At 38.1% G+C, this 19,620-nt stretch overlaps 1 protein-coding gene across 1 annotated transcript in view; it reads left to right on the forward strand.

The window, feature by feature from the left end:
- PTPRN2 (protein tyrosine phosphatase receptor type N2) overlaps positions 1 to 19,620 on the forward strand; it is a gene marked incomplete at both ends in the record, with an annotated part of 644,991 nt that overhangs the window by 611,778 nt on the left and 13,593 nt on the right. The window contains 4 exons of the mRNA XM_080338634.1: positions 2,692 to 2,811; positions 3,945 to 4,111; positions 9,655 to 9,708; positions 11,761 to 11,825. Of these exons, the coding sequence (XP_080194760.1) occupies positions 2,692 to 2,811; positions 3,945 to 4,111; positions 9,655 to 9,708; positions 11,761 to 11,825 (406 nt within the window). The remainder of the gene's footprint in view (positions 1 to 2,691; positions 2,812 to 3,944; positions 4,112 to 9,654; positions 9,709 to 11,760; positions 11,826 to 19,620) is intronic.

Here is a 19,620-nt window from a genome sequence, read left to right on the forward strand (position 1 = left end):
GGAGATGTAGCTTCTCAAGAACCCATCACCAAGTTAAAGATGAGGCGATGAACACGCGACAGTATAGAACTCTGTGAACTGCCTTTGACTCATCCCACTTCTGCTTTATTTGGAAAGAAATTCAGGTAACAGCCTGATGGTCTAATATTGAAGTTAGCAAGGAAACAAAACGCTGTAGTCCTCCAGTCACAGGCGGTGGGTCTTAGTGAAAATCCCGTCTCAACGGTAAGCGCAGGAGATGCGGTGACAATTGCTTGTAACGGCACTAGATTGTATTTATTGCCTTCTTGATTTAGTAGATTTGACTTCTACGTTTTCACACAATGACCTGAAGGAAATATTATACCCCGGAGTAACTTTGAAATTGTTTGTTTAAATTAACTTTCATTTGGATTTATGCTTAATGAAATCTTGGGAGATGCAGACAGGCCCCTCTCTAATGAAATGCTGTGCCTTTGAACCAATGAACTGGGTTGCCAAACTGTAAGGATTCCTCTCTAAACGAGTGGGCTTTTATAATGTTACACTTGGGTGGCACAAGCAGAGTGCTAGATGATTAGTTTATGGTCTAGATCATTGTATTTTTATTACACTCATAAAAACTGTGTTTCTCCTCATTTTCGTAATGGCTTCAATGAGCTTCTATACCTTCCAGAGGCACATTAAATCGTTATGTGATGAAAGTACTGATTTAGTGGGGCTAGTTTTAAAGTAAGATGCATGTTTGGAATTCTTATGTTAGTCTGATTGCTGACTAAAAAAGGTGAAACTGCTTTAGAATCAATGAAATCTGTATCGTCTTCCTTACATACAAAGAAAGTTCCCAGCTGTGACCTAAAATAAATGCTGTACAAAAAAAGATACAAATGATAAATCTACATCTTTCTATAAAAGAAATTATCTATCAATTTAAAGTATTTTTGAGTGATTTTGTGCCACTGTGACTTTTTAACAGACGGATGAGTGGATTACAGCTATTTTTATTTAAAAAATCTTTTTAAGGGGAAGAAAGAAACAAGATAAGAAAGATTCTTTTTATCCCTTACATTCCACTGTAATTTTTCCCCCACTTCTGTTCAAAATTATAAATAACTCTATTCTGTGCAATCCCTAGATTCATTTCTCTAAATATTTCTAAGCTGGTCTTAAAAGTTGTTTTAATTATGTTGCAAAATGAAGGAAAAAAAAAAGGGGGGGGGGAAGAGAAATGCTAATTGTTTCTCTATATGCGAGCTATTCTTAAAAGAGAACACAACATCATTATCCATGAATGGGAAACCTTTTTACTTGATATGTAATTAAAAAAAAATAATCCTTGAATTGAATGTATCATCTCATCTTTGCACAGTTTAGACAAAGGCCTTTTTTGTTTACGAAATTTACATGTCAATACAGTTGCTTATAAATATTTCTGTGAAATAAACATAACCCTTCACAAAAAGAGCAGTTTCCTCTTCATTCAGTAATTTTATGTGCTAGCAAAAAGACAATGAAAGTTGTATGCAAATATAACATCAATGTACAGCATAATAATAACAGTTTTTAGTGATTGTGCTGCTTGGTATTAATTCATAGGAGTCTTTTTGTTCAGCCTGGGGCTGTGTTTGGAACAGAGAGACGCCAGACCAGAGCATCTCTCTTGTTCTGCCGTTTATGGGAGACATCCACAAATCCTTTAGTTAAGGATGCGCTGGATTCCTGTATCCCACTCTCTGGCTGCTCTGAATTATTAAGCAATCGTGGGTAGTGAAAATACACTATATTCTTCTGTTCCCGCTGTACCTGTGCTCTGTTAGTGCACAGTCTGCAGCATGGGTTGGATTTTCCTTCTATGTCTAGGGAAAAAAACATAGAGAAGGGGCAGGAGTGGGAGAGAAAGAAAAATAATTATAAATATATATACATACATAAGGAAAAAATAAATGGAAGATAAAAAAGAAATAAGGGAAAAGGAAAAGATAAAAAGAGAATAGAAATAAAGAAAAAGGAGAGGGGAAAAAAGATGAGAACAAGGAAAATAAGGGAAAAATTAAAGGGAAGATAAAAAATAAGGAGGAAAGGAAGAAAGAAGGAAGAGAAAGTAATGCACATTTGCAACAAATCTTTTATAAGTGGGCTTTTGGAGGGACAGTTTCTCCATCTGATATGTTTCTGGATGAACAGATTTAGTTTGGGTTTTTCCTGCCTTTTCCTCATTACTTTTACGATTGTTTCGGCAACACAGCAGTTCAGTAGCTTTTGCTACCTGGCAAGCTGTAAAAAGAAAGAGGGTTGAGGACACAGACAGGTTTCAGTATGTGTGACTTCAGTAGGTCCACACTGCTTTAGTATTAAATACCAAATCCCAAATAGTTGTGTGTTCTGCAAGCATCGCTCAGTGTTCCCTTTGTGGATCTACAAGTTTGACAGAAAAGCAGCTGAACACGGTACCAGGATCGAGGAGAGATTTTGTGGAAGACCCGCATTGAAATCGCAGGAAATTCTTTAATATTTCATGGACGCCTGCAAAATATGGTGCCAGTTTATTCACGGATTTGAAAGCAGCTGCAGAGGAAAAGTGTCTAATGAAAATGAAATAAATTTCCTGTGAATGGAATAAATTTTGATTGTGTGTCTGAGTGCAGTAATTATACATGTCACGCAGTAATTAGGCAGTCACAATGTGGCCACGGTGTCTTTCTTTGTCTGCAGATGGTCTGGGAGAACGGCTGTGTCGTTATTGTCATGCTGACACCCCTCGCCGAAAACGGAGTCAAACAGTGCTACCACTATTGGCCAGACGAAGGGTCAAACCTCTACCACATCTACGAGGTACCTAAACAAAATACCTGGTTGTGAATGTGACAGTAAGTGTACGGGTTCATTTCATATGGGGCAAAATGGTGTTTAAGCCGGTCTAACCAGGAGGTTGAGCTGAGGGCTCTTAAATATACTTTGTGTACCTTTGAGTAGTTTTAGATTTGAAAAAAAATTGAGCGCAGTTTTAATAGCAAGGTAGTTTCTGCTGAATAAAATCTGGTAAATCATGAGCCAAGTATCGGAATGAAAAAAGGACGACGATTTTGCTTTTCAAATGGTTTTGCAAGTGGTTGAAATATGAAAGCGTGTATTCATATTTTATAGGAAAATAGTGTTCTTAGAACTAGTGAATTTTGCCTTAGGAAGGCCATATGTATGTCTTTGTAGAAAAACCCCTATATAGCTTTAGTAATTAATGCTATCTATTTTTACCTCTTGCCTCAGTCACAACAACAAATATATATATGTTTTTATGTTCTGCTTTACATTTGTAGCCCAAAATACCATATCACTGGTTTTGTTGCAATGTGAGATTGACAATGGCTGTCAGATTTTTCCAGTTGTCTGACTGAGCAGAGGAAGAAAATAATACCGCAATGCCAGATACAAAGCATAGGAAATGTGAGGAAATTATTTAAACTAAAGTGTGAATAAACTCATATTCTGAAAAGATGAACTCTGCAAACAAGCTCCATTTTTTTAATGCTGATTTTTCTTCATAGTAGAAGAATCCGACTTTTCACTTCTCATGTGTCAGATTTGTAAGACCTCTGAGGGTGGCCTGGGCAATGCATTGTGGGCGTTTCCGAGCAGAAAGCGACTGACGGCCTAATGTGTTTTCAGGCAGTTTCTTTTGTATTCACGTAACGATATAAAGGTTCAATTTGGTGCTCTTTTTTGCATTAAAACTGTCGAGAATTTCTTTTCAGTAAAATAGCTGTGGCAGCTAAACCCTTCCTGACAGCTACACTCATCACTAAATCCAAAAAAATACCGAAATATTTTCCCAGCACTGACCAATTTGCTAATAAAAATAAAACTTCCATGCAATTCCTTCATCCCAGACAACCAACGCCGGCGAACCTGAAGATGTGGCTTCCAACCAAAATTGCTCATCTCCGTTTCTTCCTTCCCATGGGGTGTAGGTAAACCTTGTCTCTGAGCACATCTGGTGCGAGGATTTCCTCGTGAGGAGTTTCTACCTGAAGAACCTTCAGACGAACGAGACCCGCACGGTGACGCAGTTCCACTTCCTCAGCTGGAATGATCAGAGGGTTCCTGCTTCAACGCGATCGCTTCTGGATTTCCGCAGGTAAAGCACCGAGTATGACAGTTTGTTTGAGACGGTGCCAACCCGAGGAACTAAACTCCTCCTTTTAATTGTCCTTTAAATATTTCTGATTTGAAAGGGGGGTCCTCAGCCTGTGATGCCACATTGCTAAACTAACACAAAAATCTGCAGTAGGTTGATGTTCAGTGTTGTCTCACGCATAGGTGTTGCCTGGTTTTAAGACATACTCATTTCCCATTTAGAGATCAACACCTTTCTTCCCTTCTACAGCTCCTCAGTGCTTCTGTATTTCTTTGTTTTCCAAGTATTTATCCATTCTGCAATGCCCAGGCTTTTTGTGTGGCTCCTCTATGATCCTTATTGCAGGAATCTCACGAATAAATTACGTAGCACAAGCACGCTTGAAAAAACAATACTGGTATTCCCACAGGAGCATTTGCTCATAGGGATCAAACAGTGAGGTCTTTAGACCTTCTTAGGCTGCAGGACGGTGGAAATTTGAGAAAGCAGGTGAAAATGTTGACAAAGCATACCCTCTGGAATTTTAAAGAAAGTCAGTGTGGCTTTAAAATATAAATATACAAAGGCAAAACCTGCAGAAGTCCTTGCCACTTTCTGTAATGTTTACTGTGTCTATCTAAATTTTAATTTGAAAATTAAAGCCATGCATGATAAATACTGGAGTGAAATAATCTTCATTTGATTGCAAACTGTGCCCAGTGCATCGTGTGTAGGTGTTCACCTGTATCAGCTAATCCACAGCGATGCGCTTATGAGTAATGAAAAGAATCTCCGGGAGGTTTGGGGAGTTGATTATCAATCCGCAAGCGGCCAGTGGGATCGCGTGTTTGCCTCTCTGTACTACAATATTATCTACAGCCCCACAAAGTGATTATAAGGGGCTCAGTGCTCAAAAGGTCCAAACTTGTTTCTTTCACTAAGTGCCAGGAGCTCTGGCTGATGTCAGACAGAATTACATATCTGCACCTGGGGGGAGAACCTAGCATTTATCCAATGGGAGCTGGTTGCACAGTTGACTGTTGGCAGAATTTTACTCTTAAAAACTTAAGACTAAATGCCACCCTTCATCTTTCAGTATTCTTGTCCGTATTGCAAGGCTTTTCAAAGCAAAGAGTCATCTCGCACTGAGTAGGAACTCTGGTGAGGTGCGAATATAAGGGTATGCTACAGAATTGCAACGCAAAAGCAGTAGTGGAGGAAGAAACCACAGCCGTAGGATGGAGTTGGAATTGTAATCGAATTTTCAAGGTTTTTTTCAAACTGTAATGTGATTTTTCTAGGTTGATTTCGCTTTTCTTGTGGCACTGTGCAGGTTGCCTGTAGTGAATTCCTGTAGTGGAAATTCCGAATTGGTTCCATTCAGCCGTGCAAGGCTGTAGCGTGGAGCCAACGCAGTGTCCAATTTTGCCCTTTTTAAAGTCAGTGGCAAATTTGCTAGCAGTTTGAACTAGACTATAAATGAGCCTGTACAGGCAGGACATCTGAAATTCGGAGCACCTCGACTCCGACTTGCTTCAGTACAAATTGAGGTCTCTGCGTGAGCTGCAGGATTAGGTCTACAGTAAGTCACCGTTCACATCGCCAAGAAAGTGCTGCTTAGAGTGGCATTGTGTAAGGGTTAAATAGCCATGATGGAGAAATGTTGTGCAGTACTTCGAAAAAGAAAAATTATAACTAGATGAGAAAAGTAGTGGAGCTGCCATTCTTTGTATTTAAAGCCAGTATGGGAATGAACCTGTTAAGATTTAATTGAATTCTGAGTGTTCATTTAATATGTACTCGCAGTCCAGCGTAGAGTACTGTAATCATTTGCTACGTGCAGATTTTGTACAATGAACTCATAGTACTGAATGCATAGTAAAATTCCGCCTGAAAAGGAATTTTGGCATGCACAGTAGCTGGTCTATGAATCTCAGTTTTCTTGGTCATCTGATGTTGCTGTTTTTCTAACAACAAAAAAACCCTAATGCACTATTGCTAAAATGTATTTGGGATTCATTTATACAATACATGTTCTGCACCTAAAGCTTCCTATTTAAAGTATGAACTCTGCTGGATTACAACAGCTGAGTCGTAAAGCCCCCAGAATAAACATCTTGACAGCGCTACCATACTCATAGTAGAGTAGTGCTAGGAAGGGGCTGCTCTCATTTCTTTTAATCTATGTTTTTATGTGCATTCAATGTGTTTGTATATATATATATGGATATGTGTGTATATTTATATATTCACATACATATATGAAATTAAGCATATACATAACCAACCCTCTATTTTTTATAATTCATCACCAAGAAAAATTGGATTCCCAAAATTACCTTGCCCAGAGTCTGTGGAAATATGGACCTTGAAATTTTTATCGAAGTAAATTTTGCAAGTCTCTTTGAAAACTGAAAGCTTACATCATTTTTCTTGCTATGTATCAGACAATGTTTTAGATGAGTTTGCGTTTAGCAGATACATTAAGCCTTGTGGAATAATCTATTATACTTTCATAACGTAGGTATAAATTGCCAAAAAGAGATTATTCTATATATTTTTAAAAATCTGTGCAAAAGACAGTCCCTGAGAGGTGAGGCTACTGTAGAAACCACTGGTCAGTTTTAAATGCTTCTGGAGTCCTGATTTCATTTTGAACAATAGACCAATCATTATTGCTCTGGACTAGCTTGTTAGTCATGCACTGATATGTGTAATTAAATATTTCTTGAGCCCAGAGGGAGCACATTTACACTTTAAAGAGGGACTGCTAAGCTAAAAGATAATTAGCATCACATGTGAGGGCTTTGCTTAAAATATATATCTATTATGCTATCACTTCTCGCTGTGTGCAATGGCATTTACTAACACTGCTCACTTTAAAAATGGACAAATTCTTATTTTGCCAGCTAATTAGCGGTTGCCAGTGTCATTTTTGTGATGTTGCAGCTAGTAATATGAGCCCAGTTGCATAGTCACAAAAGTGATCATTGGAAACTGTGACTCTGCTGCAGGGACAATGTGGGAAACCCCTTTTCTGAGCCTCTAACGACCTCTGACCTTTGCTTGCTGATGGTTTGCATGATGATTTCTTTTTCACTCAATGAGCCAAGGGTTGGTTTGTATTACTAATCATTCTTTCTAAGTTAATTCTTCCTGTATATGTATATATATATAAAATATATATTTTCTTCAACATTAAAGAACTTCGCTTACTGATGAATTTTCAGCTCACTCTCATTAGCCAGAACTAAGAATGAAATGAGATGTTGCTGCACTTCTAAATATTTTCATAAACTATATATAGACAAAGCTATGAACCAGCTGGATTGAAACACTTTGTTTTAATGTGTTTTCTGAAATGTGTGATAATGAAAATGTTTGAAACGCCTTCAATAAAACTGACAAACACAAGGTGTCTTTCCCTAACGTGTGTCTCTGGCTGTCTGATTTCCTGGGAGGTCTGATTTACTGATAGGTTTAGATCAAGTTTGTCATGGAAATTCTATCAGGACTTTGGTAGATGGCTAGTCACAACATGCAAATATCATATTAGTGGTGCCATGCAAGGAACAAAGGAACCACACAAGCAGAAAAAGAAATGGTAAATACCCCTCTGTAATTATTTAGCTTTTATTGAGTACTTTAAATGCAGAAACTACTCTTTCTGAATGCACATGATGGGGGGTGGAGGGAGGATGACCAGCTGCACACAGGGAGATGCAGGCTGACTGTATCACTTGTTGTTACAGACATTTCAAATATAATTTACTGTGCAATACAAAAGATAAAGGTCAGGCTTTGTATTGTATAGGAGTTGAGCCTTAGGTATGGCCATCAAGTATTGAATGATTAATTTATTTGAAAACTCTACTGCAGCTGAAGTCATTGAAGTTTTCCTTGTTGCCTGTGTATATATGCATTTATGGACATATAAATGGTCCATTTAACTTCTAAAGTCAGGTGCTTCTCAATGGCATACCACTTACTTCATAGAACGTTGTTCTACTGCATTAATTACTTACATCCAAGGAATAAAAATAGAGACAAAATGTCTCTGTAAGTATGATTTACGTCAGTAAGCAAAAGAGTAAGAATTGTGAAAATTTTCTGAATTCTAATGTTTAAAGGGAATCATTGCAAGAACTTAACATTGTTATCAAGTTTGGTTAGAGTCTTAAATAATAAAAGGCAGAATGTGAAAACACGGTTTAATGGGACATCACTTGCACCTCTGTAGCACGTTTGGGTTGAATTCCAGGTATCCCCACTCCCTGTCAGATCGAGAACTTTAGGCATCTTCAGGCTATCCTGTAAGCAATGTTTAAAGATATATGCATGTTTTCACAGCGCAGATGTTAGTGAATAGATGAATAGCCAAGAACTAAATGATTCAGTAGGTTAGCTATGCTTTAAAATTCATAATAACATGGTACCACAGTTGCCAGATTCCAGCAGCTCGCTTTGGTTTAGCAGCCAGCACCCTGTGTGACACTTGAGCTGAGCTGGGGACCGTTAGGGCACCTGGGCATCCCTTGGGAGCTGCCCTGGGAAACAGTGTCATAGGGACCTTCTAGCTCCAGTAAACCCAAACATCTCATCAGGGAAACTGAATGAAAGGTTTTGATTTCTCAAAGCAATGCTTTCCCGTTTTAGCCTTTATTCGGCCTCTCCTTGTTAACATATGTGTGCATATTTTATGACTTTTTGGGCCTGTAACATACTTGGCATGCAAAATAGATCCTAGAGCAGAAGGGAGGATTTAGGATTTTGGTTATTGTAAGGCAATTGAAATAGATTTAAAACAATTTAGTGGATTCTGTTCTTAGACTGAGTATCTTGGTTTGCTTCAACACTGGTCAATTCATTGAGTTTACATATCAACAGACCTGTTCTGTAGCTGCACTTTTATTGATTGACTTCACATATATCCTCTTGCCACTGAGAATGTTTAACCAAGAAGCTGAAGAAGACAATAAAGTGTAAATATTAAATACATAAGAATTCTTCACTAGAACCGAAGCAGTAAAGCTTACTGATGGTCTTAGTTGTTTTTACCACAATAGATTACATTATAGAATTTTGTGAAAGCTTTTCAGGGGATTTGGTGTTTACCTTTCTGGGGAGAACTGGTTTTACGAATCAGCGCACATTGTGCAAAGTATTCCAGCATAGCCATATTTAATTTTGGATTCAGTTTAATGCCCCTCAGTATTTCTTTGAGCAAGCTCATGAACTCAAAGTTGGCTTTAAAATTAAACCATCTCAAGATAGTCTTAGTTTTGGAGATAAGACAAGAGACATTTGAGAAAAGACATTGTTTATTTTGCATAGCCAGCAGCAATAATGGGATGTTGTCTGGGATTTCTACAGCAGCAAAGCAGAAGCAAATTTTAAACAAGGTTATGTACATAACAACGGCTTATTATATTAGGATATTATCAACTTGACTATTTCTTTAAAGACTGAAATATTTGCTTTTTCTCATTGCTTATTTTTGATAGTTGGCTAAAGAAACAGTATGTAATATGCTTAATTAATTTTTTGTGTCTGTTTTATTTCAGAAAAGTAAACAAGTGCTACAGGGGTCGCTCTTGTCCAGTAGTTGTTCATTGCAGGCAAGTACAATTTCTAAAATAGCTTTAGAGAGATTTGTATGTGTAAGAATTTCCTATCGATATAAACAAAGCAGGCAAATTAAAGCTTTAGATGAATCACTAAACAGATAGTGAGGTAAGCCAAAGGTATTATATATAATTAATCTGATTTTAGTGCTAATTAATGCTTAAGATCTGTTTTCATCCTTTTCTATGATTTTGTACATGTTGTGCCGTGACTTAAGGTATGGCCAACCTTTCAAATATAAGTAGCACTTCAGTTTTGTAAATCTCCTTGAAAATGATAGTGAATCCTTGCACTCCCTCCCAATATGGTCTTCTTTATTTCATTAACACTCAATTATGTTTTATTTCTTCTTTGCTTACTTTTAGTGATCATGCTAAGAAGGCAGCAATGTCAGGGAGTGGAAACCTACCCTAAGATTAAGTAATCCTTTAAACACAGATTATCTTTAGGCCTGACAGTCTGATAGATGCACACAAAAGCTATTGGGCAGGTCAATGGAAAACTTCACCATTGTAATGTTAACATTTGGGTTTACCATTGGAGGTTCTGGGTTATAAGGAGAATATTGCAGTTATTTACTGATGATATTCGTGTAGGTAAGACAGAAAACCTTCCATGCTACGAGGGCGGTTGTTTGACATGTGGCACTCAGCTTTGGGTAAGAGTGGGGAAAGAGGGGACGTGTTTCCCACCCGTGACTCGGCAGAGTCACCTTCCACAGGGTGCAAGGAGTTCCTCTGGAGCAGGCTCGTTTGCATTGCCTTCGGGAAGCCTGAGAAAAGCAATATTTGATGCAGAATGAAGAGGCTTCAAGTTTCTTGCTCTTTCCCTACTGTGATGGATGGAAATGTCTACCATCCGCTCGGTAGTTTTGTTTTTATTGGGCCTGATCGCTGCTTTGTCTTTCGTTATTCGGCTTAACTAATAAGATTGCGTCTTTGTTCCCTTCATAGCCATAGAAGGAAAAAAATGTATTAATGTTACCTCCTTTTCTCTAAGCAGTGATCTAGTAGCTGAAAGAAAAAAACCTCTGTCCACAGAGACTTAACAAAAATTAAGTTTCATAGCTTGCCTGTAAACAAAATGTAATAACACGCTTCATGCTGTTCTATTATTTTTTTTTCCTTTCATTAATTCCTGTACACAAATTGAGCTATCAATAAAAATAATGGCTTAATTAATAAAACTACATACCAGTCTAATTGGTCACACATGCACCTTTGTAAAAATTTTGGGGAGGCAAAGAAAAAAAGCTTTTACTTAAGTCTTAATTATGTTTGCTAACAGCAGCTCTAAAAGAGCATCACGCTGGCAATTACACGTTGCTCTCTGAGAAGGACACAAGCTGAATTCAGATGAGGGACCTTCCCCCCTCCAAGGCTTGGTCTCATATCTCTGAGGAAGGGCTGATGATACAGAAAAGTTAAAAGCTGTTTCTTTCTTAGGAATTACATGATATTTTTTTTTTCTGGTCATTGTAACTAAGGAAGAATTAAAAGTAAAAATCAAAAACAAGCCACTCGTGATGTATAGTGAAGAAAAATTGTAGTCCCTCAGTAATCAAATATTTTGGTTCTCGAACAGGTCTCAGTATACATTGCCTCTGACTGCTATGTTTAAATACAATCTGCAATATTTAGGGAGTGTTCTGGATTATCTTCTGGTCCAACTAATTCCATGGTTCTTGATGTCGTATACAAATGACTATAAACTCATTATATATATATATATATCTATCTACTTTTTTAACAAGAATGGCATCCTGTTTTAGGGTTACTGACATTTCCACTGTTGTTTAAAATACTTTTAAAGCATAAACACAACTTGGTTTAAAAAATCAAAACGAAACCCAGTTATCCATGCAGGCTAATAGTTAATGTTCCACAAACAGATTGTGTTAAAATCAGTGCAAGCTTTCTCTCCTCTCTCAGTGCCCCTCGTTCTGTCCTCTCCCTCATGTGTAACATTAAGGGCAGGTACCTTCGTGTTGAGTCTGGATGCACATTGACAGGCTTTATTTTTTCTTTTTCCCTTTCTGTTGGCAGCGATGGTGCAGGAAGAAGTGGAACCTACATTCTAATTGACATGGTTCTCAATAAAATGGCCAAAGGTGAGAATCGAAAGGCTTGTTACTTCCTCGCTACTGAAAGATGTGCTTTTGTTGCCATGGCAACATGGGGAGCAATATTCACAGAAAATCTGAGAATAAACTAGAGATAAATTGTACTCTTTCTTGAATGTTCCTAAGTTTTATTTTCACAGCAATTTCAAAAACCAAACCAAACGCAAATGCTTTGTAAACGAGCAGGTGGTTTTGTGCTCTTGAGAAGTATTTGAATTTTAAAATTTATCACTTAAAATAGCTACTACAGTTTTTAGAAGAAGATACCTTGGGCCTGTGCAATCCTTACTTTGTGTTTACATGAGTTAGGTCCCAGACTGCTTCATGACTGTTGCCCAGTCCCTTGTCGCTTGCCCAGCCACAATATTCAAACATGATTACTTTTATTTTTGTAGCTACCCACTGCCACCAAAGCACCTATAAGAGCTGGTATCAGGGCACCATGTGCTGGGCAGATTTGTCTCTTGGGAGGAAAAATACTGTAGTGAAGGGGACAGAGGACAAAAAATGAATCAAGTAATCCTTTTTTCCTAGCTCTGCCACTATCTGTTCAATACTGAAAAATTTATTTAACTTTGCTGTTCCTTAGTTTCCTTATCTGTGAGATGCAATTTTATGAAGTGGGAAATCATCTGTCAACATAAATATATACTGTTATTGGTCTAAAATGAAGTCTATAGATTCTCTAGAGAATGAGACTATTCCTTTGGTTTTTGTTGATCAGTAAATGGTACGTGGTGCAAAGTACTTGAGAAACTCTGAAATAGTCTTTGTATGTTAGAACTAAACCAAATTTTTAATGTTGATACTGTCTTCAAAAGGAAGAAGGGTAAAAGTGGGCACCTGACCATATGTTAAAAAGACATAATAGTCAGTTTTATTTATATATTGTACCGTTTCCTCATGCTTGTGGCCATGTTTGTATCAAAGTTTCACAGAACGGCATTTTACGAGGGACAGAAATCTTACGAGGTTGAAAACAAACAAAAATCATTATTTCCCTTTATTAAGTTGAGAACTTAAGCTACCTTGATCTGGTATTATGCTCTTATGTGTATTTGAAGAAAAAAGCTTAACTGTAAAAACATAATTTATACAGAGAAACGATAATTATTGTAGTTCTTTGAATTCTAATCACTTTACTGTTGTCATTTAAAATCTACAGACAGAGATGTATTTTGTATGTAGTTTAAAAATACACTCCCTCTTTTGCAGTCATCTATTGCATCCTACATATCTCCGTCCTCTGGGACATGGTGGTGTTCTGTCCCTTTAGAAAGAAGAGTTTAACATTTCTTCCTCCTGCATTCTGGCTGTTAACGTGTCTCGTCAAACATGGACTTAGTTTTCTGCCCTCAAGCATCCTGTGGAACTTGCTGCTGATGTTACAAGAAGTTGTGTGTTTGCCTTCTCCTTAGCACTATACTGAAAATCATTTTTTTCAGTGGGGTGAGATCAGTTTTTCATGCTCATCGGAAAATGTGAAGGATTATGGTGATATTTCCAATGCTTGTTACGTGCCACGTGACAACCTAGTCTTTAAAAATAGAAGCAATGGTACTTCGTAAAATTAACGTAGACCTTTGTTAGGTGTTTGTTCGGCTCATTTCAGTCATCAGCAAAGAGAAGCCTTAATGAAAACTAGATTTAAAGTAGATGCAATTTACTCGCATAAAGAAGTAAATGAGAAGTATTTTCTAGCTTGGGGCTTTCAGCCACTTAAGGGAGGGTTGACTTTGTTGTAAAAGCACTGAAGAATGCCATTTATTGACTCCATTGTACCATGTAATGTCAAATTCCATTTTAAGTGTGGGCTTAGCACTTCACAATACCAGACAAGTCATGTGAAACTGGCCAGAGAAAGGCGTCACAGGGCTTTTTGGAGATCGGTCACCCCCATTTTGTTCTTGACCTGCTCCCCTCTGCCCATGGGGGTGTGCGACGCAAAATCCCCCTGACCTGGTGCTTTGGCTGGGATTTAAATGAAAGATCAAAGGGCAGAGCGGGCATCTCAGCCCTGCTGAGGTGGGCCTTTCCCAGGCTGTCACACTGTGCGGCCGCCAAAGGTTTTGTTCGGGCGGGAACCGCGGCCCAGCCTGTGCGGCCGGGACCCTCTTTGTCTGGCCTGAGAAGCTGGAGGCCCAGGTTGAGGATCCAATGTTCATCAAATGATCAAAGGCCTCGGAGCCCTGGACATGAAATCTTTCTTTCCATTTCCTTTTCTTAGAGAATGAATTGCACGAGTGGCAAAGAATGCCCTTTCCAAAGCTTTTATGTGGAGTGCGAGGGCTAACTTCAGAGTCCTTCAGCGCTAAACATAAAAATGTAAGTGCACTTTCAATCTGGGCCCAGCTGCAAGGCCAGCATCTAGTAACATTTCTTTCAAAAAGGCTTTTAAGGATTAAGGCCTTCAGTCTTTCAAAAAAAAAAAAAAAAACCCACACCACACCAAAAAAACGGACTTTTAAGAATAAACTTAGAATAATTTGAGTTTCTTGTTCCACTGTCTGGTTTATTAGAAAGTAGACAATAATGCATTTTTAAATCAAAGTAAATAGAGGAGTACTTAGTTTCGGCAGTGGGAAAGTAGAAAGCAATCAATAAATGCCTTGGCTCTTTAGTGGGGTTTTTAATGGGGTAGGTTGAGAAAAGGACCTCCTTTTTCATGTAATGATTTACTTCCCTGCATTCTCTTAGACAGTTAACTGTAAATGCCTTTGTCATCTACAGTTTCTTCTCCTACTGCTCATTGAATTAGTGCTGATACTTAGTCTGTTAAACATGTTATAAATTCATATCTTCTGCTATCTTGCATGTTACTGTCCCACATATTATTTCAGATGCTGAAAACTACCAGCACGGGACCTGTTCCTACAGCCTAAAGAATGGAAAAAGAAACCAAACTGGGGAGGATTTTGTGCTTGACACCTGCCATGTCAGTCTGGCTGCTCCAAACGATTTGAGAAAGCAGGAATTAAATTAAAAGAAAAGAAAAAAAGCAAAGCACCTTATTTTAGTGCCACTTGCAGGATGGTGAAAGTTGGTACCGAGGGTAGAAATGCCCCCTTGGTGTCCTTGGGTCATAAAAATTAGGGCTGTCCCCCCAGGGGTGTGTTAGCGGGCAGGAGGGCACACGAGAGCTGGCAGGAGCCCTCTGCCAGTGTGGGGAAGGATTGTTTTCCTGTTGAGTTGGGTTTTTAATGACTTTCACTGTCCCCTCTGCAGTAAATGTAATGACTGCATCTGTGCATTCACTCCAACAGCCACATTAAATAATCTTATTAGATGCTGGCACAGTCAGAGAACAACGGTGTCTATTTAGTGCTATCATTCCTGTGTCATGTCACTAGGAAGTTTTAAATGCCTTTTGTTCAGTTGTTCCAGTAACTTAGTGCTGCTATTTGTCATGTAGTTTATTACTATAATTGTTTTTCTTGCTAAATTTGTATGCAGAGCAGTTACAAGACCCTGATCCCATACCCGTCGGTGTAATAACAAAAAAAGTGTTGAATGTGGCCTTACAGTAGCACGATTTAACTATGATAACTGTGTTACTATTTTTATGTGGGTGATACAATTTTAAGACAGTTACCAAGTCACCTCTCATTTCCCTGACAGACAGTTTAGGACAAGCTTTAGTTTTGAGTGAGAAGTTGAGGAGTGATTTATATCAACTCCATGTGAGCTTCCATGGTTTAAATAAATACAGAAAATGATAATGGGTTGTTTCTGTACATAACAATGCTTTCTGGCTTTTTGACAGAGGCTGTTTCTCTGAGGCTGATTTCTGCTGAGAATTTTAATGTTCTTGATGTATTTACAAGTTTTATTCTTTGTTACTAGGGAAGATAAAGTGATTTAGTCTCCTTGATATTCCTTCCTCACCCTAAACTCACAGTAACTCTGAGCTGATCATGGGGTTTTGTGTGCGTGATCTAGGGAAAAATTAAGAATTTTCTCATTTCTTGTCTTTCCCGGAGGCTTATTGTAGTGACTAAAAGTTTGATTTATTGCAAGACATTTTTATTGAGTGTTTCTGGCATGAAAAATGAAAAAAAATGAGATTATGAGTCTTCCCACTTTCATTTTTCTGAACTGAGAGACTTGGATAGTGTAGATAATAGTTTGATTTTTAGATATTAATCTAGCCAGCAGCTGCTCGGGGTTTGCTGACCATCCCTTTTCTTGTGTTTGAACTAGCTGGAATGAGATGAGTCAAAGGGAAGGCAAATATGAATTTTAAAACCCTTTTAAAGTATTGATTTCCGAATTCTAAAACCCATTAAAAAAAAAAAAAAGTGATTTAGCAAAGCCAAACCAGCAGTTTATTCTCTTGCATTCAAAAGCCTGGATTATAATTGACGAGCACACACGCTCCGGCCGGGGCTGACGGCCGGGGTTATCTCCCCAAGTCCTTTCCTTTCCCCCGCCACCCTATTGTCTGAGGGTCTTGTGAGTCAGCTCCTGAGCAGATGCAGTTTATACTGTGACATTTTAAGGCAAAACAAAAGATGCCTTAATTCGCCTTCTGACTCATCGTGATCAAATGATTTTGGCTAATCTGAACCCTTGCTGAGGTTTTGCTTATCTGCTGTGTGGATTTAATGATCATAATGAAGTTGTGGGGCTATCTCCTCTCTGAAAGGATTTTATGAAAGAAAATGCTTGCCCGTATTCGTGTTAAAATGGATTCAATCTGCTTATTTTTGAGTCCTTATGCAAAGTCTGGCATAATTCTATTCTTTGGTGGGGGTGATAAAAGTCTGGAGCAGACTATTTCTGCCATGCTCTTGGTGAATGAGGGAATAATTCGCCAGCTCAGGATTCAGTTTCTCCCATGAAAATAAAACTCAACATACTATGTGTCATGCAGTGGCTGAGAGAATATATGGTGTAAAAGAGAAATAACTGGTTGGTTGGTTGGTTTTGGTTGGTTTTTTGTTGTTGGTTTTGGAGGGGGGTTATGGTATTTAGTGGTAAGAGGGCAAGAAGTGGGTGGTGTTCTGGAGAAAAAAAAATGGCAGAAAAATTCAGGGTTTAAAAATTTAATTGTTTTCATGTTCTGGGTTTGAATCGATCACGTTGCTGGTCTTTGAGATTTGGGTGAGAAAGGTTATTATCTCTAGGAAAAAAGGAAAAAAATGCAGGCTGGTAAAGCCAAAAAATTAGATTTTGCTTTGTGCACTGTTGTGCTGTCCACAAAACTGCCTCAGTTCTCAGCAGCAATAACCGTGTAAATCTGAAATGTTGCTATTTCAATTTCTGAAGGAAGTTCTTAGTGTCCATGTAAACATACATATGTTATAAGGCCGTTTTTTCAAACGAGCTGCATTTATGTATTGTAACTTTTATGTAATGAGTTACCCTGGAAACACAATTAGGCAAATAGTGCTCATTGTTGCAGCCTTTCCCAGCAGATAATTAATCACAATGAGAGCTGGGCCCCCAGCTACGCGCAAAAGTGTATAGGGAATGTATAGGACAGATTTTTACGGTCCAGCCTGTGATGCTCAGGGAACTCTTGCTATTTAGAACAAGCTCTTTAAAACAATGTTTATTTCCTTTGCAAAAGACGTTTTGATTTATAAAGCTTTTGATGCATTATTGACAGCAGAGAGTCATCAATTAATAGTTCATAAAACAAAAATAGCAAAATAGCACATTCTACAAGCTTCTATTGTGAAATGAATTGGTGACAATGGGGAAGGTCGTTTTGGTTGATGTTTCCTAGTGTATGTTATATGGACTGCATTTTCAGATGGTTTCCTTTATGGCACGTAGAGATTTCAAACAAAAGGCAAACAAGTTATTGATGTAGTTTCTTTGGCTTTGTTCTTTTTTATATAATTTAGTGGTTAGGGATTACTCTAAAAGAGCCATAATTCTTGAGTTATTTGCTGTTCTGGGGATTTTATTGGAAAAGAATCTGGACTTGAAAAGTGTGGTAGAAAGCAATCCTAATTATTCAGGGTTCGGGGCAAATGAATTGTGAAGAAAGACTGATCAGACATGGGCTGTTCCTTGGGAAAGGGAGCGCAAAGGGGAGTCCCCATAGAGCATTAGAAGACCCTGAAAGGAATGTATTGATGTCAGTAAGCAGCTTGAGATAGTGACTAATTTGAAAACAAGAGGTCATTGACTGAAACTAAGGAGGAGACAAGCAGATAAGGAATTTGGGCGGCATTTTTTCACACAATGGGTAGGTTAGAATATGGAAAAAGTGGAAAAGCTGGTCATAGTACTGTGCTATCGGTTTGAGAAGCAGCTGGGCAAATGTTTGGAAAAGGAGGTTTATACACAGGGTGAAGAACTACTTTTTTTGTAGCTAATCTCATGCAGCAGTCCATAGAAGGATTTGAAGAGAAGTGTTTAATTGACCAGATGGTAGTCTTCTGGCTGTAAAGGGTACAATGTCTATTACCTAACTAAAGTGTAATTATTCCACAACTTCTATAGCTGGACCAGATTAGGCACTTTTAAGGATAAACTTCATTAAAGAATGAATCCATAATAGTTGCATCTTTTATTCAGGTCACTCCATGTACTGTCTTGTGAAAGCTTTGCCACCTACGTGCAATGTTAAATGAAAGTAATGTGAAATGTAGTTCGTCCAATTGAACAGATTCACGTGGGTGAACTACTTCTATATCCTCTATAAAGAAAATTTACATTTCCCAAAGGGGACTCCCAAGATTTTTTTAGGGCCAACTGAGGCACGTTTTCAGAAATGTCATTTTTGCAAAGAGCATCTTAACTTTGTCCATGTTTGATTCAGCATGTGGGGATGAACTGCCTGTCAGGTCATTCGCTGGTGGTTTCTGGAACAGATACTAGAAGAAGTGGATTGTGTAGAACTCTGTGAGAGCTGATACTGGGGAACACCCATAAGCAGGTGGCAGCAGCACATCCACAGTTCTTGCTACGTATATACTTTGTATGTGCGCGTGCATGTGTAACTTGAATGCATATGTGTGCACTGGTATTTTCTAGAGTGACCAGAGATCATACAGGGAATATAACTCATTAACTTCTATTTCCTGTATGTAGTAGTTTAGGCATATTCCTTTTACTTTTAACTTCTAAGGAGGCTGGGGGAAATCTAGGTGTAAAAGAGAAACAATTCCTATATGAGTGTATTGTGATATATTCTCCTGCACAGTGGAAGTGAGGAAGGATTAGGCCTCAAATTAGCATCCATTTGCATTCAGTTACAGTGAGTGATTTCTGCGTGTTTTTTCTGCATTGACAAAGGATATGAGCTTAAGAGCTGACATGTCAGCAGTGAATTTCTATCTCTGCAAGACTGTTAAAATCAGTGTAAGCTTAAAAGCATTATTTTCCTATAGCAGTTTTAAAAATATGAGGCTATTCCTAGGAATTCCATCTTCAGTTATCACCTTTCTTTGGAATGCATACAGGCAAAGCCATATCACTTCTGTACATTTGTAACATACAGTTTTCAGGTATTAATATAAAATGTGTAAACAATAGCACATTATGTAATGTATACTATGTGTGTATATGAGTGTCACTATAATTTTCATTTCACCTTTAATAAGTGCTCCCTTCTCCATTTGTACACTTGCTTTGCCCATTGTTTGAGGTTTTTTTGCGGTTTCGGGTTTTGGTTTTGTTGTTGTTTTGTTTGGCTTTTGTTGTTGCTTTTTAAATGTAGTGAAATTTTGCTTTGGGTCATTTTGAGGTGTATAGAAGGGCTTATGTATTTTGTGTGAAATTACAGGCAGTGCAGAGATTCAGGTGGATGTTGGGTCCAGCCCTAACC

The sequence above is a fragment of the Nesoenas mayeri genome (genome assembly GCF_963082525.1).
Source record: "Nesoenas mayeri genome assembly, chromosome: 2".
Classification (NCBI taxonomy): Eukaryota; Metazoa; Chordata; class Aves; order Columbiformes; family Columbidae; genus Nesoenas; species Nesoenas mayeri.